We start from the raw sequence: 23,095 nt of genomic DNA, 5'->3' as shown, positions 1-23,095 counted from the left end.
GTGTAGATGCATGAGGAAAAGAGCAGCCAGAGAAGTAATTTTAGCATTGGGCTGGAGTGACTCAGCTTACCTGTCAGAGAAAATCACAGATGGATGAAAAAGAAGGACTACAGTGGCTCCCAGGCAAAACAAGACTTTTCTGCTGTCTGTTTACTTTTATTAGTTATTTATGGACAAGCTACTATTTTGGTTTGCTGCATCATTGAATAATACACATAAATGTACTAGAGCATGTTAACTTTTTTTTTTAACAATTGTCATATCTTCTTAAAACAGCTGTGGTTGTCAGTTCTGTCAAGTTACAGCACAAAGGTCTCCGGTTCAAATCTGGGCTGGGTGGAGTTTGGATCTTTTTGTGTCTATGTGAGTTTTCTCCTGGTACTCACGCCTCCTCTCACAGTCCCAAAACATGTCAAGTAAGAAGTACTGGTGGCTCTAAAAAGTGAGTATGTAAAATTAATTTTAAAAATCTTACTAAAACAAGCTGTATATCTCCTAATAAATATCTCCAAGGTCAGTCTTGTTTGGTGTTGTTTATTGGATTGGATGATTGGAGTCTTAAGAAACGAGAGACTCTGGCAATTTAACAATATATTCATTTAACAAACAGGGGGCCTTAGTAGCATGCGGAAGAACCATACACAGCCACAACAGCCTAGCACCTCCTCCTCACCTCATGCTGTTTCCCAGTTTGGTCACACACTGCTGTGGGATGGCATCCCATGTTCAACCAGCATTTTTCATAAGTCAGCCAGTGTGGTTGTGTTGGTCACTGTGGAACAAACAGCAAGCTGCCGAACATTTATTTCCTTATTTTTTGTGCCATGTTTAGTTCAGATTTACTGAATGTCACCCATCTTATAAGACTTTTTTTTTCTTTTTACAGTGAGCCACCCAGTAGGTAACAAAACATGGTTTATTTAATCTAGAAAAAAAAACGTAGAATTGTATACACTTCTGGTGGTGCATACAAACTGTGTGCAACCTACTAATATGCTGGCACAAAGTTACAGAGAGACAGAAACATTTTTTGGAATTCTTGTTAACCTAAAACAGGAAAAGGTTTATAGACAAATTTTATGTTTGACAGCGAGGGGGGGAAAAAAGCAACTGTCTTTTTATCCAATGTATGCAAATAAGTGGTTTGTCAAAATGATCTCTGGTTCATCAGATATGATGTTTTTCCTGTGGCACAATGTCTGCTGCTGAGTAGCCTGGAATCTCTGAGAGTGCCACCTCATGTCTCCTAAGTACAGCTTGTCTCAAGTCCAATGTGAGGGATGTAGGAGGACACGTCTTGTGAAAACGGCTGGCAGCTGTCAAATTCCCATACCGACTCTGTAGGTAACAAAATACATGGGAATGAATTCAACTGTCAATAAAGAATCAATAATAAACTGGAAGGCAGTAAGGTGTGGTTTTCCGGGGTTTATTTAATCAGAAACGTGGTGTCCTGTGGATTGTCTGTAAATGTTTGCAGGGACAGTGAGTAATCGTGGCGCTTGTTGTGATGTTATCCTCTTTCTGAGTTGGGTCTAAATGAGGGCTCAGACATCTGTGCCTTCTCCATGGTAGCTTTTCTTTTTTTATTGAGTTTACTGAGCATAATATACTATTTTTTAATTCAGAGTGTGAAGAAGTTTCTGGGGGCAAACACAAACCTCTGACATAAATAAAGATGGATGAAACGACTGCATTGATGTGACGGTTTGAGTCTGTTTTTCCCAGCTTTCTGAGCCGCCTTGAACACAGCGTCTTAATGCACTGGTTGCCTTGATCATTCGCACCTGTGGCTGCGTCCATTTATTCTCACCTGTTCACCTCAGCTCTCTGCCTGATCATCTGTTACCAGCTGTCACAGCAATCCAGCCTGACTTCTTATTTTCCTACACCTGAGTCTCTGACTGTGGATTCTGTTCTGTTCTCCTGTCTTTCCACTGCTGGGTCTGTAGGTCTGGACAGTTTTTGATCTTTCTGGTGCCTGACCCAAGCCTGTTAGTTAGAGATGGGCGGATGAAGTCCTGTGAAGCTTTTGAGGCTTCTTCCTGACTGTATAAAAACAACAACAACAAAAAGATTCAGAGCTTGAAATTGAAAGCATCAAAGGCAGACCCTAACAGTGACATCTAGTGGTCAGCTGCGATTATAGCAACTACAACCCTCCCTGTAACGAATGAAACAGTGCCAAAGATTCATCTCAGTCGCTTCACTTCTGCTGTTTTATTGGGACGTATGAAAAAATGCCATAGGTAATGTGATCTCGAAACTTTGAAACCTCAATATGGTGTTTTGAACAAGTTTGCTTTAGAAAAGTAAATCAGGCTCAGGAGCCTCAGTGTCAAACGTCTCCTTTCTCACTGTGTGTCAAACCTTTTATTCCTGGATTTTGTTTTTGGACTTATTTTTACTAGCCCCATCTGTAGCTTTTTGGGAATGTTGTTCCATTCTCGTCTGATGTAGGATTCTTGATATTCAACAGTCCTGGGTCTTCTTTGCTTGATTTTTGTTTCTTTGTTTGTTTGTTGTTTTCTTTTTTGTTTGATGGGAGCATTTGATCTTCAAAAACCTGTATATACTTTTCTGCATAGACGATGTCTTTCCAGATGTGAAGCTGCCCATGCCAGATGTACTAATGCACCCTTATCATCAGGAAGGCAGGCTTTTGAACTCAACAGATTGTATTCAAATTAACTGAATAATCGTGGCCAGTAACTAGTCTGCTTTATTTATGTTTTTGTTAAGAGCTCTTATGTTGTGAATATGGTTTAAATAAATAAACATATTTAATTTGAAAATGGACTTGAATAGTCCAGAATAGATGGCACTGGATAAGGTTACTCTTTCTGCTTGATGAGCTGCTACCAGTCCTGGACCCGTCGCCAGGGAGCTGATGCAGGCTCCGCTGTTGAATATGGGAAATTAAATTAAATTGCCAGCTGAGGCACAGTCAGGCATCCATCAAGCAAACAGTAATTTCCTGTTTCCGCCTACTGATAGGAGGGTTCAGTCGTTCTGAAAGAGGGTTCTGTGAAAAGGTTATGAACAATTAATATCTTATGTGTTGTAGACAGGTCTTTGAGCAACGTCAGTTTAAAAACCAAAACAATCTATTCTATCATTTCTAAAACTATTCTCATGAACATGGCACCACTTGTACGCAGAAAAGGTCCCAAAATGCTGCAGTAACTGTACCAGGCCTGTATGTGGCGCTGTAAGAGAGCCACAGTAATCCACCAACAGCAGGAAACAAGTAAAGCATGCACATGAAGCTTCCAGGCTTACAGACTATATTTATTATACAGTTTGTGGTTCAAACTTGTACTTAGTGTCTCAATAAACTGTGAGACCACAAAAGTGCAGGACAGTCTTGACAGGGAGTTGTCTCTGTCCAAATACATGGACATAACGGATGCTGTCCAGGCCAAGTGTCCAGCCGAGGACAGCTGGATGGAGGGGTTTTCAAATCATATCAGGCTAAATTCTTTCTTCACAAGTGTCAGCGTTTTAAACTAGCATCTGCAGCTCACATGCTAGCATGTAGTCCGCCGCTGAAGTTACATCTGTCATGCTTGGGGTCATAGGTTAGGCAGAAGGTGGGACCGTGATGTCATCGTTTTCAAAAAATTTTTGTTTAGGCTGTCCACATGACAAACCCAAGGGTGGCATTTTGACATGGTTTTACTCTGCAACCCATTTTCCAAAAAAAAAAAAACATTTTAGGATTCCTAAAACGTTGTTTCCATGTGAACACAAGGCTGAAACAATAAAAGACTTTTAAGTATTCACAAAATGCTGTTTCCCTGTGGACAGAACCTTAGAGAGCTGGAGATTCTTGGGCAACCCTGACTTCAAAATCCATCCATCCATTTTCTTTACCCGCTTCTCAATCTTCTCCATCCTTCTTCATGGGAAGCCGGTGTCTATCTCCAGCAGTCACTGTGCGAGAGGCGGGGGGGACACCCTGGACATGTCTTCAGTCCATCAACTATCCACACTCTCACTCACACCTAGGGACAATTTAAGAGTCACCAATTAACCTAACATGCATGTTTTTGGTCTGTGGGAGGAAACTGGAGTCTCAAAATCCAGCATGGTTATCCAACTCATGAAAAGTGGTGATAGCTGCTGTCATTTTGTATTTATTTATTTTTTCACTTTTGTCAGTTTGTAACAGATTAAATAAGCCGCACAGCTAGTACTATACTACTTCTGTTAGTAAACACATTGCTTCCGTGTTTGAATGGATACAATAAAGAGAAAAATTAAAAATAAATAGAAAACTAATATATACATACAGTATAGTAAACATTGGATTATGTTTATTATGCTTTTAAAAATACCCCCGTTTTCACGCATCATTTTATTTTGTTGTATTTATCTGCCACACATTTAAAGGCCGGTCTGTGAAAATACTGTCTGATAATGAACCGGTCCGTGGAGCTAAGAAGGTTGGGGACCGCTGGTTTAGAGACTGATAGCTTCATATGTAGCCTTTTTTGATTTTTCAAGGGCTGCATCCGTACCACGGACCACTTCTTGGATAGTCCTGATCTAGGCTACCACTTTATGATTTTTACATATTCCGTTTTTATTACTTTGGTTTCAAACGGATATTTTTAGTTTCACAAGTTTACAAGAGAAACGCTCGGTGGGGATGCTTTTATTGTGAAGAAAACTGTAGCCGGAAGTTGAGCGACCCGGCTCCGGAAGTTCACATTAGTGGACTGTCAGCTTTCAGCCTGCGGGTCGTGTTCTGTGGTCTCTCTTCTGCTGCACAGATAAGTAAGTAGTTATTATTCATCGAGTATTCATTAACTCTGTAACTTTAGTCCAGTTACGTACTGGAACGAGCCTAGTTTTCTCTTCTGTCTGTAGTTTAATTGACCAAACTGGGCACCAAGCTAAGTTAGCTAACTTTGCTTTTTATGACTAAGCAGCTTATTGTTCACAACTCAGGCTGCAGCTGAGTCGGTCATTTCCTTAATTAGCTTGTTTCTAAGATTTCTGCTCCATTTCCGTGTTGTCATTATACAGCAAACCCACATTTGTGTTTGTTAATGTTTGACCAAAAGGAGCTGACGCTAAACGACGCAAACTACAGGCTCAGTTAGGCTAAAAAGACGATTTAAAAAGTTAAAACACCAGCTGTAATGCTTAATGATGATTTTTTTTTTGATTGATAAAAATGATTAGAATTGTAGTCAGGTTGTTTTTCTGTCTAAAAGCAGACGGTATTTTATGAAATAACCTAATCTTGTTAAGTTTACTTTCAGATTTAAGAACCTTCAAGTCCAACCAGCTTTTACAACGTATCAGTCACTAAAACTAAAGAAAAAATTAAAATAACAGGTTTACATTTGTAAACCTTTATTCGTCAGAGCATTTACTAACTCCAGAATTTAATAGTATCACTTTATGGTAATAATGATGTCATGTGCTGGAAGGAAAGAGCTGCCACTGAGTGCTCAGATTATGTAAACAATAATCTCACATTTACAATGGGTTTTTAAATATAGAGCAAAGTTTTCACCAACATTCACATTTGCAGACATTCAAGGTGTGCACACCTTTTTAAAAAACTGAATCAGTTCAACTTTGACACAGATAAACACCACTATAAAGGAAGTCACAAGTGGTGGAACCTGATTTTCTGATTCCCTCTTCCTTCATACGCTGTCCGATTGCAACGAGGAGCAGCTCGGCTCACATTTAGCGTCGACAGATTGGCCAGTGGGAGGTTTGCGAAATGTCTGTTTAGAGTTCACCGACCGCTCGCTTCACCTTTACTCGTGCCCAGCAACAGAAGCTGATCCAAATATGGAAAAGTTGTAAAGCACGCCTTTTGGATTAACCCTCTGCACTTTGCTTTCTTGCTTTCCAACATTACATTATACAGTCATGGGAAAAGAAACAAAAAAAAATCCACCTGCTTTCAATTCTGGATCTTTACGTATCGGGGCGTAATAAAATGATCTGGTCTTTGCCAGGTTCTAAAATTATTTACATCTAACCTCAAGTGAACAAAAATGCACAATAGATTTCATTCTGTTCTTGTATATTTAATAAAAACAAATTAAACTGGTATATCTGTGAGTGAAAAACTGGTTCCAGCCCCTGATCCAGCAGCTTGTACGACCTCCTTTAGCAGCAAGAACTCTTGGTAGTGGTTTTCTGTAGGACTTTACTGGCATCTCACGTGGTTGTGGAGGAATTCTGACCCACTCTTCTTTCCAACGAGGCTTCAGTTCATTGAGGTTTGCAGACATTTGTTTCTGCTCACCTCTTTGAAGGTCCCACCACATCACTTCAGCCAGGTGGAGGTTCTGGAGTCTGACTGGACCATTGCAACAACTTGATTCTTTTCTTTCTGAGCCGTTCTGTTGTAGATCAGCTGCTGTGTTTGGGATCATTGTCCTGTTGCAACATGACCCAGTTTGGATCAAGCTTCAGCTGTCAGACAGATGGTCTCATAGTTGACTCCAGAATCCTTTGGTCCACAGAGGAGTTTATATCGATGCATACAAGGAGCCCAAACCATCAGCCCTCCACCACCGTGCTGACAGCTGGTATGAGGATTTTGTGCTGATATGTTGTGTTTGGTTTTCTCCAAACATTCTGCTGTGCATTATGGGTAAACATCTCTACTTTGGTCTCATTAGCCCAAAGGGCATTGTCCCTGAAGTCATGTGATTCTTTCAGATGAAACTTCACAAACTTCAGTCGTGCTGCCATGTTGTTTTTAGAGGGAAGAGGTTTTCTACTGCAACCCTTCCAAACAAGCCATGATTGTTCCTATCATGACCTTTAACCTTTCACCTGCTAGCTGAGGCCTGTAGAGTCCGAGTTGGAGCTCATTTCTTTGAGCACTGCACAGTCTGACCTTGGGGTGAATTCACTGGGACGCCCACTCCTGGGGAAGACTGGCAGCTGTCTTAGATGTTCTCCACTTGTGAATAATCTTTTTCTCTGCAGAATGATGGACTCTGAATAGTTTGCAAATGACCTTTGACCTTTCCCAGATCGATGGGCAGTGACAGTTGCTTCTTTAAGGTCACTGCTGGTGTCTTTCCGCCCTGACCCGTGTTCTCCAGTGCAGCAAAACATCTGATCAGCAGTCCCTGAACCTCTGAAACCCTGAGGAATCAGAAAAGATGGATGCAGTTTTTCCACTCACAGCTGTTTCATTCTGGCTTCCTTTTTATTTAATAAATAATGACACAATGGAATCTGTTGTGTGTTTTCGTAGATCCAAATGCTTTTAGAGCCCTGTAAAGATCAGATTATTTGCATTATGTCCTGATATGTAAAACACTGGAAATGAAAGAGGGTGGATTTCCTTTTCTCCAGGATTGTAAGAAAATATTTGTCATGCCATCCCTGTTTTTTATGGTTTTAGATTGTTACAACAAGCTTCTAAAGGTGTTTTCTTCCTGTAGAGGAGAATGTCTGCAACTGGGAAAAATCCTTTTCAACATATTGTTGAGCCCCTCGACCCCAAAGATGCAAACCAGCAGTTTTACAATCTTGCCAAGCTTGGAGATCCAAGATACGGTAACAGTGGCTGCATCTCATTTTAATGGCAAACTAAAATGTTGCCGTAACATTTTTACATTCAGAGTTGTAATTGTCATTCTGTTTCTCAGAGCGTCTGCCGTTCTCCATCCGGGTCCTGTTGGAGTCCGCTGTCAGGAACTGTGACGAGTTCCTAATAAAGCGCTCCGATGTGGAAAGTATTCTCAACTGGAAACAGACCCAGACTCAAACGGTGGAAGTACCGTTCAGGCCGGCTCGTGTCATCCTCCAGGACTTCACGTATGTCCACTGCACACCACCATACGACTTTAGAAAGAACACCTTTCTTATTCTGTGATATCAAAGACATTCACTCGCTGCCTTTCGATGGGTGCTGATATAGCTAAAAAGACAGAACAGAAACTGGGTAAAAAAGCAGCCAAAGTAAAAAAAAAAAAAAACCCAGCTTTTAAAGACCTTCAGAAAGTTTAAAGAACCACTTCAATACATTTCAAGAAAGTCTGACTGCTTGGAAGGAAAATTTAAAGAAGTCAGAGTCGGATCAAGACTTTAGCACAGTTTTGTCCCCCTTTTCAGCTTCCATAGGAATTAATAGGGTAAGCAGCAGCCAGGGGACGCTAATGAGAGGTATTGATTAACTGTTGCTGTCCAGATTTGCTGCTGAAGCTGCATCACACAGTTAGAAATGTGAGAGAGAGGTTCGGGGATACAAAGCACCCAGGACATGATGCTGCAGAATTAGAGTCTTCAGTGGTGTTTTCTTATACATCAGTTCTACATGTATTAGGATGCATCAGCAGCGTCGTTGAATGAATGAAAAGCAACAAACAGGTCAGCAGTCTGTGACTCTTACAGACATGCACACTCACATTAAACGCTCTGAAAGGTGCCAACACGCAGGCATGCTGTAGTCTCATTGGACCACAAGCAGGTTACAAAATCTCAGAAAGAAAGCTGAAGTGATCGGTTCAGATGTTTACGTTCTCATACACCGTCCGTACAGCACTTCTCCGGAACATGTGGGGAAAGGCCTACAGTGAGAACAGTAGCATCATTTTAGCATAGCTTCAATGTTTGTTTGTTTTTTCTTTCTTAGAAAAGCTTTTTCAGGAACACTTTTAGATCAAGTATAACTGAGAAGTCTTAATTGAGACAGAGTCTTAATGTTGGTGGGATTTCGGAGTTTCCCCTCTGACCCGTGGTGTGTCTGAACCTGGCAGAGGTGTTCCTGCCGTGGTGGACTTTGCAGCCATGCGTGACACTGTGACGAAACTAGGCGGCGACCCTGAAAAGATTAATCCAGTGTGCCCCGCTGACCTTGTCATCGATCATTCCATCCAGGTGGACTTCAACAGGAAGTAAGAGCAGGCTCAGCAAACTCTTGCCACCATCAGACCACTGCAGCGCCATCAGCTCATGGATGCTGTCATGAAACGTTTAAACGTTGTCTAACTGGTCTCACGCTTTGTTCCTGTAGGTCTGATAGCCTTCAGAAAAACCAGGACTTGGAGTTTGAGCGCAATAAAGAAAGATTCCAGTTTTTAAAGGTATTAAATTGTTGAATTTCTTCATGTCCGTGCAGTTTTAAGGATGTTTTAATGCCTTTGAACTAACAATGTGGTCTTTGTGCTTTCCAGTGGGGCTCTAAAGCCTTCAAGAACATGAAGATCATTCCTCCTGGTTCAGGAATCGTCCACCAGGTCAACCTGGAGTATTTGGCCCGGGTGGTGTTTAACCATGAAGGGTTCTATTACCCTGACAGCCTGGTGGGCACAGACTCCCACACCACCATGATTGACGGCCTGGGGGTTCTGGGCTGGGGTAAGACACCAAAGACTGCTTCATTTGACCAAGAAATAAACGCCAAAGTCTGCATTGCAAGTTATTAAAATGTAGTCTTTTTCCAGGTCTGGGTAAGTATGGACGAATGGAAACAGAGGGTGGAGAACCATGAGTGTTTCCACATTTTATTCCCTGTTCTGTTTTCTAAAAGATTCAGTTCAAATTGTTTTTTAAACCGCTCAGACGAGAAGAACATTTTTCACTTTTTTTTGTATAGAAATATAAACACGACGTTGACTTTTGGTTCATTTACCACGTCAGGCCTTGAGATTAAGGTTTCATCCACCAGTATCTTTGTTTCTGAGTTTCTGATGAGAACCTTGTAGGCCACTCAAGGGGCAACATACAGCTTGAGGGCCAGAAGTGATCCTTAGATGATCTCCAAACCAGCCCTTGATGTTTCTAAATGAATAAACAAATTTCAAAAATGTTGCTTAATTAATGTGGTGCATCTCTGGGCTCTGACTGTTGGCGAACAGTTGGTGAACGTCACTCATGGGGGCGTCTCCAGGATGTCCTGCAACATTCGTGGTGGGTCTCAGTTTCCTTTGTGTGAGTCACAGAGGCAAGAGTCCCTTCACTTGAGTTTCGAACATGTTCAAAAAGTCACAGTCACAGAGTTGTTGAAAGCCTCTCGAATCCATCTCAGTTTTGTTGTGGGCGTCTCCAACTTGTCTCAAGAGCAGTGGAGCTGTATGTTGACTCCTGCGCGGCGTCCTCCTCTGACAGAAAACACCTGAGCCTACAGTCCCAAAAAACACACCATTGATAAATAATAACCAATGAAAAACTTCTGATCTTCAACTCATAAGTGTCCTCCAGTAGATTAAATGGTAAACACGGGGGGCGGCTGCAGAGGTAGGTATAAAGCGGGTCGAGGCGGGTACGATGTGGGTGGAGATGAGCAACGAAACAATGTGCATGGCCAAGAACACAGTTTTGTAAGCAGTACTCGCAACAAGAAGCCGTAGCTTTCAAACACTGGCCGCTCAAAACGCGACAGCTTTGGTTGCAAGCTCTCAGAATTCAGTGAGACTGCAACAAAAAACTCCCGTATTTTCTTACAATTTAGATTCGATAACCAGTCTCCAACAAAGACAGCCCACTGAGATTCTACCTTTGTACTGCACCTCTGCTAAGGCCTGAAATAGTTTCATTTAAATCAGTGGGTCATGAGATTTTGGTAACGAAACGTAAATGAACACACACAAGCAAAAACAATGAAGTGGTGTTAGTAAGGTTTTAAATTCAAGTCGTCTCTAACTGTCCAGGTGTTGGTGGGATTGAAGCAGAGGCCGTGATGCTGGGTCAGCCTATCAGCATGGTTCTGCCGGAGGTGGTGGGGTACAAACTGCACGGGACCCCAGACAAGCTCATCACCTCCACTGATATCGTCCTCACCGTTACAAAGGTAGGTCAGCGTGACGTCCCGCAGGTTTCCTCCAACAGAAGGATTTTTTTTTTCCTCATTGGGCATTTTTTGTTGTTTTTTTTTTTCCCCACCCCTCTCACTCCTTCCAGCACCTGCGTCAGGTGGGCGTGGTAGGGAAGTTTGTGGAGTTCTTTGGCCCAGGTGTGTCCCACCTGTCCATTGCTGACAGAGCCACCATCTCCAACATGTGTCCGGAGTACGGAGCCACAGCGGCGTTCTTCCCCGTGGACCACGTCAGCGTTCAGTACCTGGAGCAGACCGGTGAGCGTTCCATGACGGAACGACATTTAAGTTCAAGTCGTCAATCCAGACTCTTTGATTTTTTGTTTTTGTCAATATTGGCTTCAGTTTGTTTCACAAGTGTTTGTTTCTACATATTCAGACTGTTGGGTCATTTAAATTAAACACCTTTTTGCCTTAGAAAGAATACCAACACTGTTCATAACTCCTGCACAGAAACCCACTTCGAAGTTAGGGTTGGGCATCGTTTGAATTTGAACGAATCCTCGTTTCAGTTTTAATGATTCTCAATTCTGATTCTTCTAAGAGGCAATATATGCTGTAACCTTTCTGTGGCACTCTTCAGTTTGTTACTCCGACATCTTCCCCTTGGAATCTGTGTTGAACCGAGCAGCGCATCGTGGAGTCTGGCTAACGTTAGCAATTTCAGGTCGTCTGTCTATGAAAAAATACATGAGCTAAAGTTAGCTGGGTATTTGTATTTGAGTTGACCCGCCGTTTTATGTCGAGTGTAACTTGTTAGCTGCTTCCATCTTGGTGTAAGATGTATTTTATTGTTTTACTTACCTGATTCTGACTGCAGCGCGGTGCTAGGCTGAGGGTCGGAGCTGGAGGAAGGGCGTCGCAGCGTGACAAAGCTGGGGGAACTCTGTTACTTCCACACCATGAACCCGGAGGTGTTTAACCATGTTGGTCGATCACCCTCCTTTGCACGATATAATCTTATTGCAAGTGTTGCATCGAGCCGACTGGTCTTTTATTATACTTTCAATGCCACCACAAACTGTCGATGGTTGCGCACACATTTCCTGCAGCTTCTTCTTTGTTGGTGTTTGGCAGCTTCTTTTTCCGGTCGGCGGAATGAGTGTCAAAACTAGGAATCGGAATGTTAGTCCAGCTTCCAATTGATTCTCCAGACTCGATGTCCAACCCTGTTCAAAATGCTGTCCCGTTCTCTGATTGGTTAAAAGGAGTCATTGTTTGACTCTGTCTCGTCTCAGGGCGAGAGGCCAAAAAGGTGTCCTACACCACAAAGTACCTGAAGGCAGTGGGCATGTTCCAAGACTACAACGATGCTGCTCAGGATCCAGACTTCACTCAGGTCACTCCTTGGTTTTTATTATTTACGTCTCATTTCATAGATGTTTCTTAATATTAATGTTAAAAGTTTTGCAACTTCAAACCAAAGTTTAAAACTGCCTGATTCTAATAAAAAGGCAGGAAACTCACCGTGTTCTGCTCTTCTGTCTGTCAGGTTGTGGAGCTGGACCTCAGCACAGTGGTTCCCTGCTGCAGCGGGCCCAAAAGGCCACATGACAGAATTCCTGTTTCTGACATGAAAAAAGACTTTGAAACGTGCCTGGGAGCAAAGGTGGGTTTGTGGCACGGCCACACTGTAGCTGGATTTCTTTCTCACAAAAAGGTCTTTTTCAGATATGTAAATCATAGCAAATAGAAGAAAAAAATAATTAAAGTTAATACCAAAACTGTTTCAGGTCAAATTTATAAAGTATGTTGTAAAGGTAGCACAAAAGTTGACACTTCTTAGTTCTAAAATTCAATGATAGAAGTTTTAAGTGTTGAAGTAAGTTGGATTGTTTCAGTTCAGTCACCACTTTGAGGAAGTTCTTTCAGCTCTTTATTTTGGGTCAAACAACTATGCTATAAGAATAGTGACTTTTGTTAGACCAAGTAGAGAAAAACAACGATGGAACCACTTTGTAATTTGTCATTTTGAAACATATACCTGCTCACATTTACACACTGTTGCTGTTTTTAGGAAATGCGTCCAATTCCGGACCACAAAGTCAACATGTTCAGCTGTAAAATGAAACGGCTGAATGGACTTTCTCATAGCTTCAAATTTGTCTCTTCTTTATGATCTTAGCAAGGGTTCAAGGGTTTCCAGGTGGCCCCTGAACACCACGACACTGTGATCCCCTTCCACTTTGGCGAGAAGGAGTACGTGCTGAGCCACGGCTCGGTGGTGATCGCCGCCATCACCAGCTGCACCAACACCAGCAACCCCTCCGTCATGCTCGGAGCAGGTACTCCATTATTAATGTCAGTCATCACGTCATGTGTTTGATTGTGACTCAGAGCCGGGTTTTTTTTCCACACAAACAAAGAAACAAATCCACTCTCTGGTTCCAGGACTCCTTGCAAAGAAAGCAATAGAAAGCGGTTTGAGTGTGAAGCCGTACATAAAGACGAGCCTGTCGCCCGGCAGCGGAGTGGTGACCTATTACCTGAAGGAGAGTGGAGTTATGGACTACCTGTCCCAGCTGGGGTGAGCTGCTCAGCGGGGTTCAGGGCCAGGACAAACCTCCAAACCTCTTTACACTTCCTGTTTACAGCCCTTAAAAACAGTATTTTCACAGACTAACACATTATTTATATATAAGATGAGGAGATTGACGTGTCGGCTTTGGCCCACACTTCCTTCACATTGACTCAGTGTTTTGTGTCGTGATATTAACGGCTGTTTGTCTGTCCTGCTAGCTTCGAGGTGGTTGGCTACGGTTGCATGACGTGTATAGGCAACAGTGGTCCGCTGCCTGATCCAGTGGTGGAGGCCGTAACTAAGGTACCTGTGGTTTACATCATACCTCTGCTGTAACATTATCACCCACTGCCAAAAAGGCAAAGGTGGATGTTTATGTTTTTTGCGTGTTTGTGTCTCTCTGTTAGCAAAAATATCTCATGAACCAATTGACGACTTTTAACAAAACTCTCAGAAAGTAAGGATTGGATGTGCATCCACGACTTAATAACTTTTGGAGTCAAGACGGCCGCGGCGGCTAATTCACCTTCACCGACAGAAACATGGTTATAAATGTTGAGCTAAAGTTTGGTGTGGTAGTAGCTGAGTCATTCTCAGCACATACTCTCATCGTGGTATCTCGCGATATCGCATCAGATTGTGCATAACGTTATTTTAAGATTTGACCAAAATGGCTACATTTCCTCAACACGAGATGATCTTAGTTTAAAACTCTGTCCTGAAAGGTGGCGGGCGATATGACTGTTTATGTGTAATTATATGTCTCTATTATATATTGAGAATATAAAAGTACCGGGTGTGTGAATGTGTATGAATGGGTGAATCAGTGATGCCACCTGTGGTGCTCGTTCTAAACGGGCCAACGTCAAACAGAAAACATCTTTCACGTACCAGTCATGTGAAGCAGATAATGTCCAAATCAGACCAATCCATATGAGACCTCCAGCAGAACCATACTCAGACTTTCTTCTTGTTGCTTTTACTTTTTGTTGTTCTGCACTGTTGCTGCTGTACTTCTGGAATGGTTTTTGTCCTTCAGGGGGATCTGGTTGCTGCAGGCGTCCTGTCAGGAAACAGAAACTTTGAGGGTCGAGTCCACCCCAACACCAGAGCCAACTACCTGGCCTCTCCGCCACTCGTCATTGCTTACGCGATAGCTGGCACTGTGAGGATCGACTTTGAAAAGGAGCCTATTGGTGAGTAATGGGATCGTCAAGTAAAGACACCAAAAGCTTGGTAGACATTGGTCGTATGTGGGAGTTACTTCAGCACCACCATGTTAATAGCAGCAGTTATACACTGAGTTTGGAGGGTTGTTTTAGAGTAAACGTTTGCTCATTAATGTGTAAAAGGTAAAAAGCTCGCCATTATAATAAAACTAAAATCCCCTGTAAAAGGTCTCATTATCTGCTCTCATCTGTGTGTTCAGTAAGAATATGTTTTTATGCAAGAGAACGGATTATAAACTATCATTTATTAGCTTTATTAGGTTGGTTTGTTGGTTTGTTGGTTTATTTGTTGTTTTTTGGTTTGTTTGTTCGTTGGTTTCTTCATTGGTTGGCTTGATCGTTTGTTGGTTTGGTTGTTGTTTGGTTGGTTGGTTTATTGGTTTGTTCAATGATTGGTTCATTGGTTGGTTTGGTCAGTTGTTGGTTACCAAGTGGACTTCAGATGTCAGGCATCTCATTTAGAAAAGCAAACTTTAACAAAATGATAACCACGTGAAGATAAAAAGTAGACGTTGAATCTTAGATTCATACTTGTATTCCAACTTATTCTGCCAGAGTTTAATTATGTGACACCTCATTGTGAAAACTCTGTGCAAATTTATGAAGTACCAGCGCTTTCAAGTAGTGTTTGAAATGTAAAAAACACTGGTCTGTCCCTATTCCCTCCTTAGTCTGCTGCTGTCACGGGACATAAAAAGTCCACTCCCTTTCACTTCTTGAGTTTTAGGTATCAGGACTTAATAAAAATGATCTGGTCTTTACCAGGTTTCAAAATTGTTCAGATCTAACTTCAGGTATACAAAAACACACAACAGATTGTTATTTATTAACCAAAATTAACAACAAACAAACACAAAGCCAAACTTGATCATGATCACCCAGTACAAGATGTAAAATGTAGAATCTGAAAGTTGCTTTATTTTCACAGTGGACTGTGCTGCGTTCGAGTGTGTGGCTTTAAAAAGGGGAGTCTCAGAGTTATAAGATGTTATGATGAGATTTGACAGAGTTGACCTTCCAAAATCTGCCTTTCAGTGCCGTCCTGTGACCTTCAGACTGACTCATGGAGGCAGTTCATCCAGATTCATACACAGCATGCCCTTACTCTCAACATGCTAGTAACCAGTTTAATGTTAGCTTCTCTGTGTGACATTATCAAAGAGGACTACATTTCAGTTATATACAGAAGTTATTTAAACTCGGTAAATGTCGTCTTTCTGCAGCCATCAACTCAGAGGGTAAAGAGATCTTCCTGAGGGATATCTGGCCCACACGGGAGGAGATCCAGGCTGTGGAGAGAAAGTTTGTCATTCCATCCATGTTCAAAGAGGTCTATGAGAAGATAGAGGTATAGTTTTAGCTCAAGGCAGCTTTAATAGTTTGGTCAGACATGCTGAAATCTGAGGGTCTCTCTGTGGTTTCCTGTTTCAGAAAGTGAACGAGCGCTGGAACTCTCTTGTGGCTCCTTCCGACAAGCTCTACACCTGGGACCCCAAATCCACATATATCAAGTCGCCCCCATTCTTCGATGGTTTGGTAAATATGGACGTTGTTTCGTCTTCAACGATGTGCAAACATACAGTACTGACCAACAGTCGTTCCTGTCATTTTTAAAGTGCTCTTGCTGGCAGTGGGCCAGTATGAAATTGTGACTGTATGATAACCTCAAGCAAAAATACCATGGTTTCACAAAATTACAGTATTAGAACAAAAATTTAAACAATTCATCACATGATTTTTTTGCTTTTACTTAAAGAGAAAAATGCAGTTGCTATTACCTTTGCTGCCTAAATATTATTACATATAACTAGGATAAAAATAAAGAGACAAGACACTGGAAGGCGTCTGCGCCGCTGATAGTTTCACTACGTTGTTTGAAGAGAAGTCAGCAGCAGGTTGGATCTACTGCAGGGTGTTTGATGTGTTTCGTATCTCCTTGCCTTCATTCAGACCATGAAGCTGCAGCCTCCAGAGTCTATAACAGAAGCCTACGTGCTGCTGAACTTTGGCGACTCGGTCACGACGGACCACATCTCTCCTGCGGGAAACATCGCCAGGAACAGCCCCGCGGCACGCTACCTCACTGACAGAGGGTAAGGGAGCTCACCGCTTCTCATCTCTGTCCATTCTCATGACTTACTGGTGGACGTTTGGGTAGTCCTGTGGAAGTGAAGCATTTTTAAACCGGTGACGCTTTCAGCACATTTATATTTAAAAGGTGCATTACTCAAAGCTTTTCAAATCAGCGCTCGATGAGGACATCTGCTGGTCAGAGTTAGGGAAGGCACTGTGTTTGCAAAATGTGTCACAACCGACCAACATGAATATCACTGAAACAATCCAACAAAAGCCACGTATTGCCCGCCTTGCTGAGAGTTTCCACATCTCAGAATGGCCTGGTTTAAGGAGAACCATTTAAAGGTCCTGGAGTGGTCCGGTCCAAACCCAGACCTCAGTCCAATATAAACATAAAGTCCACTGATTAGACAAACCACAGGCACCTGTTCAGTGGAGCAGCTGAGCCAACATTTTTTGGGTTTATCACTCAAACATGTTAACACTTCCAGCAATAAGACTAAAGCATGTCGCGTTTATTGATCCTACTTTTACTTTCTTTGTTACAAAGTAAAAAGTTCAAAACGATCACTACATTCTACACCCCATTCCTTCATCCGTAAGTTGGTTCAGTCTGTTTAGTCAGACAGAAGCCATTCTTTTAAAGTCTTAAAACTGGCATGTCTTTTTCTGACTATGAATCAGACAAAACGGACTAAACGCTTGGGAGTGGAAATATAAATCCTTTAATGCTGCTCTTATCTCTGACCTTATATGAAGGTGTGTGAGACCCAGCGTGAGCGATTTTGAGCTGATATTGGACTAATTATGGCGTAAGACGAGAAAGTTTTCTAAATATGTACTTCAGACTTTGTGCCACGGTTTGAGTAAGAAGAAAACCGCCCGGGATTCAAACCCTGCTCACCCAGGTGAAAACACAGTGCAGTTTACATCACACCATCCGGCCGTTTGCGTTCTTGATTGTTCCAAGAACCTTGATGCTGGAACTGATGACAAAAAGGTTGTGATTCGAAGAAATAACTTTAGTTTGGCACACTCAGGTTTTTTTTTCCATTGTTGGTGTCTCCATCTCCAGAGTTGGGTAAACTAAAAGATACAAACACGTCGTAAGGCAGCAAAAACACAGAGATTGGTGAATACTTTTGCAGCCCACTGTATGAAGCAGCAAAGAGTTGTTAAATCTCTAAAGACCCAGGTGAGTCCCAGCAGCTCTGGGGGGGACACGCTGGTTCTGGTTCGGACCTCTGTGGGCTGTAGTACGAACCGTGACGGGCAGGAAACGCCGCCCACTGTCTCAGAACAAAACTTCATTTCTACGTTTCTGCTCCCCTCCGTTTGGACAGGTTGAGCCCTCGAGAGTTCAACTCGTACGGCTCTCGTCGAGGTAACGACGCCGTGATGGCCAGAGGGACGTTTGCCAACATCCGCCTCTTCAACAAGCTGCTCAACAAGCAGGCGCCTCAAACCGTTCACCTGCCCACTGGAGAGACGGTCAGTCTGCAGCGTTTTTACGGTTCAGTGCTGGACAGAATGTCTTTTAGCTCGTGGTTATCTTAGATCTCAGCGAAACGCTCCCTTGTTGTCCCTCTGTGTCATTGTCGTGAGACAGAGAGGGCTGGCCTTGACGGCTGATAAAACTTTCCCTCAGTATCAGACCCAAGGCAGACAGAGGCCTATCTGGGACAGCATTCGTAGGTGTTCCTCCCCTCGCCTGCACCCTCTCTCATATCTCTGTCTATGTTGCTCCTTTTTTTTTTTTCCCCTGACACTTTTAGTTGGCCTTTTAAAAATGTTTTTAACTCTTAGCTGGCCTTCGGTACACTTAGTTAGCCTTACAGTTTAGATTTAACTTTATATTGTGTGTGTTTTCTTGATTTCATTTAGATTATCTTAGCTCATATTTTAGATACTGTTGTGTGTGTTTTATGACTGTATTTTTGTGTTTGAATCGCCTCGTTGCTGAAAAGTGCTATCTAAATAAATTTGACTTGACTGGACAGCATGGAGCGAACAGTTTGTACCAGAAGAAATCTGAGCATCAGGTTGTCTTTTTGTCAGGCTGATTTCTCCTAGTTTACATTTTGGAACAGAATCTTTTTTCTGAATTTAAACCGATGCCTTTCAGGAAACTAACTAATAAATCAGTTCCTCACCTCAGCACCGTCCCAGGATCTCGGGACAAAGCTTTTTAACATTGGAACTAACTTTATTTTTTTATTTTTTGGGGTCCCTTTCCTCTCAGCTGGATGTGTTTGATGCTGCAGAGCGGTACCGGCAGTCGGGCGCCCCACTCCTGGTCCTGGCAGGGAAGGAGTACGGCTCGGGGAGCTCCAGAGACTGGGCAGCCAAGGGCCCCTTTCTGCTGGTGAGCTGCCATGTCTGATGATCTGGTCACTGATAAAGGCTGAAAGGCCCGACGGGTCGGTGCCTGCCACACAGTATGTCATGGTACACGGGTTCGGTACGGGCAGCTTGGATGGTACAGAACTGACTGAACGCATGAGTCCCAGGTGCTCACCGCTCCCAGAACAAACTCATTTTACTCACAGCTAATGTTCTGCTAATGTTAGCCGGCATGTTGCTATTTTTAGCTTTTAGCTAGCAGTTCTCTGCTTCTAGCAACCATTTTACTGTTTAGTTTTTAGCTTGCAATTAGCTTTATTTATTTTTTGGCTAGCGTTTTGCTACTTTTATCTAGAGTTTAGCTACTTTTAGCTATTAGCTGGCATGCCACTCTTTTAAGGTAGCTACTTTTTGTTGCTATCTTTTTGCCACTTTTAAATTTCAGCTAGCATATTGCTACTTTTACTAGATTTTTTTTGTTTGTTTGTTTTATTTTCTAGCTCCCGGCTGGTATTTTGCTACTTTTAGTCTTTAGCATTTTGCACCATTTAGCTTCCAGCTCAGTTTCAGCTCCTTCGGCAAATTGCAGCAAAATTAGTCAGAACATTTTTAAAAATTGGGTTTTAATAGCTGACACTAATCGCACACATTTAATTGCTAACGATTGCCAAATTCTTTGCGTAAATATCAAGATGGCTGCCATAGCCACCTTGGCAAACACAAAGCTGACTATAACTCAGACAGTTTTAGAGATATTGATCTGAAATTTGGCGTGGTAGTAGCTGACAGTAATCCTCAGCACATGAGTCTGAGCGGTACAGAATCCAAAGGTTTTTGTTTAACGTTCAAGATGGCCCCCACAGCTAAACGCACCATCACCACCGGGTATTTTCCCAGTTTGTCTTGTTCTTGGTCAAACTGGTTTTTTGTTTTTCTGGCCTTAGGGCATCAAGGCAGTTTTAGCTGAGAGTTACGAGAGGATCCACCGCAGCAACCTGGTGGGGATGGGGGTGATCCCTCTGGAGTATCTGCCAGGAGACACGGCTGACAGCCTGGGGCTGAGCGGCCGCGAGCGTTACACCGTCATCATCCCTGAGCAGCTCGCTCCCCGCACGCTCGTGGACGTCAAGGTCAGTCAGGAATTATTCAGGCCATTTTGACTTTGGGGGTTCTGGGTAAAACCTGTGAACTATTATTACCTCATGTCGTAGAAAGTTCTTTGAACAACTTCAGTTTGGAGAAATAAAGTTTAATTCTGCAAATCCGAACCCAGCCGAGACTGAAACATCTCCAATCTACAAATCCGAACCACACACTTCAGATTTTTATTTGTAAAAAAAACAAAAAAAGCATGAGTTATTTTCTTTCCACTTCACAATTATGCTCTGCTTTGTGTTGCTCTGTCACATAACATCCCAGTAAAATGCTTTGAAGCTTGTTGGAACGAAACAGAATGTGGAGAAATCCTTTTCAAGGCGCTGGTTTCAGTAGTTTATCAGTGTCACACTTTAACTGGACCAACCTAGGTCGTTCGAGGAGCTACAGTTAAAATATTCAGACTTCTTACCGAGAGCCCTACTTCAAAAAGGCTGAACTGTCCCTTTAAGGATATGTGCGACGTGTTGACATAACTCTGACCGTCACCCCCCCTGATGTGGTCTGTTTGTGCGCTCACAGCTGGACACGGGGAAGACATTCAAAGTGCGGATGAGGTTTGACACAGACGTGGAGCTGACCTACTTCCACCACGGGGGGATCCTCAACTACATGATCCGCAAGATGTCCCAGAACTGACCAGGCTGAGAGCTCACGAAACTGAACATCGTCCGGGACTAACCAAAGTAACTTCCACGGCACTTAAACCATTATTCTCATTTTAGAGAATGCTGCTTTTAGTTCAACCCGAATCCCTCGTTTTTACCTTGTGGACAGGAGTGGGGTCTGTTGTTGACCTGCAGGTGGCAGTGATGCGCCAACAAAGGCCCATTTTACTGCTCAACACATCCTGAGTGTGTTTGTGTTTTCTGAAGAAAGAAATCAGAGCTCCAGGATCCATGCTGTGTTTATTTTGGGAATCTTACTCTTTCAGCTCGGTTATCGCCAAAGGCAAAGACAACAATGTTTCAGCCTTTGTCTGTGTGTGTGTGTGTCTGTGTGTGTGTGTGTGTGTTTGTGTGTCGGACTTTTAGCAAATCTCTCAGAAACCTCTGGATGGGTTTTAATGAAACTCTCCGAAGGTAATCACTAGATCTACATGTACAACTGCTGGTGTAGAGCAGCAATGGAGTCCTCACAAAAGTTTATTCCCTGGAGCAACAAGGAGGTCCAGGCTTTTCTTCCAATTATTGTGGACTGCAGCATTCAGCACCAGCTAGATGGGGCAACAAGAGTTTTTGTTGAGGTTGCTTAACGGATGGCTGGCGCTGGATACAACAGGACATCTCGACAGTGCCGGAAAAATTGAAAACGCTGAAAATCAAGTACAAGAATGTGAAGGACCACAACGGGCGGAGCAGCGGCGGTGGTTTGACCATATGGACACAACTTATGGTCATCGCCCTGCTAGGCATAAGTAAGGTCGCTATCAAAATATTGGGGTGGCCGAAGATTAATCTGTGTTGGCCAGCCTCTGGCTCGACCCGTGGTCCTGGAGGCAGATAAAATCTCTCCCTTTGATCACCAGAAAACATCACTCTGCGTCGCCTCAAACAGACAATTATCTCTTCAGTACGGTAAATATATTCTCCCTCCAAGTCTTTATGAAAAAAGACATAATGTAGGACCTTGTGGAAAAACTTTCTCAAAACTTAGTTTCAGTCGATCAGAAACACACGTGAACATGTCCGTGCAGCTAAACCCCATCAGCCTGTTGGAGTGTCTCTTGATGCTTTAGTTCTTAGAATCAAACCATATTAACACTAAAGGACGTATATTTGTACGCTCTGTTCAATTCCAGTGGAGGAAAACTAAAAACAGTCACTATTCCAGCCCCTCAGTGATGAGGGACATCAGGGCACCACTTGTTGGAAGTGATAAAACTCCTCTGATGAGAAACGAAACGTCTTCAACTGCAGAGTCCAGTTATTTTTGCTCTAACTCAGCCTGTTCTGCAGATAAGGAGCTAACCCTTGGTGTGGTAGCAGCTGAGAGTCCTCCTCAACACATACTTCCAGCGCTAACACGAGTTCTCGCACATTTGCACAAGATGAAGCAGAACATTTACAAGAAGTCCCGACTCCGTCCTGTCTCATCACACTGGGCAGCGGGCGATATGCATTCCTTCAAGAAATGCTAGGCCTTTAATTCTCCTTTTTTTAATTCCATAAATAGGAATCTATGAAGCAGTGAGGAAAAGTTTAGAATAGGAATCACATTTCCCCCCAAAAAATCAGACCCAGGCGACTCTGAAGACTAAAACTGTTTTCTTGAATTTGAAACTTAAGGACCAAAACCTCCTTTAAAGTGGAACCCTCCACGGAGGAGAAGCTGAGCGGACCGCGTGTGTGTGTGTGTGAGTGAGAGCCGTTAGTTTTCTGTGCTTATGTGTGTAAATGTAACCTGACTGTAATGATGCTGTGATTAGCTGACGAGCTGCTCGTCCACGGCTGCCTTAACGACTCATTCTGTCACGCCGAAGTCGGCTTTCATCCTAAAAATCCGATGCTTGGCGTGATTCTGAACACTGATTCTGTCTGTTGTTCCTGTTTAACTGTTTTCTGCTCTTTAGACCCGAGAGCACTTAAAAAGAATAAACACTGTCTTCTCCGTTGGACAAGTTTGTGTCATGAATTCTTCTGATAATTGTGTTTTTAGCTCAGGGTCCATAATTACAGAAGTTGTATCTTCAGTGAGAATGACTTTACTGAACAAGCTGAAACTGGGCTGTAACAGCTAAAACAAACAGAACACTAGCTAGAAGCTAAAAGGACCAAAATGCTAGCTCAAAGTAACAAAACACTGGCTGAAAAGCAATGGGTAACACAATGCTGGCTAAAAGACAAAAATAATATAACACTAGCTGAAGCTAAACATAGCAAATTGCTCGTTAAAAGTAGCAGAACATTAACTATAAGAAGCAGAAGGCTAGCTAAAAGTAGCCAGCAGATATCTAAAAGC

The 23,095-nt window shown here is 42.7% G+C and overlaps 1 protein-coding gene across 1 annotated transcript; it reads left to right on the top strand.

Moving 5' to 3' along the window:
• The first annotated feature begins 4,693 nt into the window (after positions 1 to 4,693).
• Positions 4,694 to 22,754, top strand: aco1 (aconitase 1, soluble). The gene is made up of 21 exons (XM_017430345.3): positions 4,694 to 4,782; positions 7,437 to 7,551; positions 7,644 to 7,812; positions 8,754 to 8,891; positions 9,011 to 9,080; positions 9,171 to 9,354; positions 10,647 to 10,786; positions 10,897 to 11,068; positions 12,049 to 12,149; positions 12,303 to 12,419; positions 12,936 to 13,095; positions 13,202 to 13,337; positions 13,550 to 13,634; positions 14,371 to 14,527; positions 15,784 to 15,908; positions 15,992 to 16,096; positions 16,511 to 16,653; positions 17,980 to 18,127; positions 18,879 to 19,001; positions 19,924 to 20,109; positions 20,657 to 22,754. The coding sequence occupies exons 2-21, from the start codon at positions 7,443 to 7,445 to the stop codon at positions 20,771 to 20,773; spliced, it is 2,685 nt and encodes an 894-aa protein (XP_017285834.1). The 5' UTR covers positions 4,694 to 4,782; positions 7,437 to 7,442; the 3' UTR covers positions 20,774 to 22,754.
• Positions 22,755 to 23,095: the final 341 nt, after the last annotated feature.

The sequence above is a fragment of the Kryptolebias marmoratus genome, linkage group LG7 (assembly GCF_001649575.2).
Source record: "Kryptolebias marmoratus isolate JLee-2015 linkage group LG7, ASM164957v2, whole genome shotgun sequence".
Taxonomy (NCBI): Eukaryota; Metazoa; Chordata; class Actinopteri; order Cyprinodontiformes; family Rivulidae; genus Kryptolebias; species Kryptolebias marmoratus.
The sequence above is the reverse complement of the archived record's forward strand: the minus strand, read 5'-3'. Positions and strand labels throughout refer to the sequence as shown.

Coding starts and splice junctions, on each gene's coding strand:
- aco1 (XM_017430345.3), top strand. CDS start 7,443: ATGTCTGCAACTGGGAAAAATCCTTTTCAACATATTGTTGAGCCCCTC. Junction 9,081..9,170: donor AAAGATTCCAGTTTTTAAAG/GTATTAAATTGT, acceptor TGTGCTTTCCAG/TGGGGCTCTAAAGCCTTCAA. Junction 16,654..17,979: donor CGCTACCTCACTGACAGAGG/GTAAGGGAGCTC, acceptor CCGTTTGGACAG/GTTGAGCCCTCGAGAGTTCA.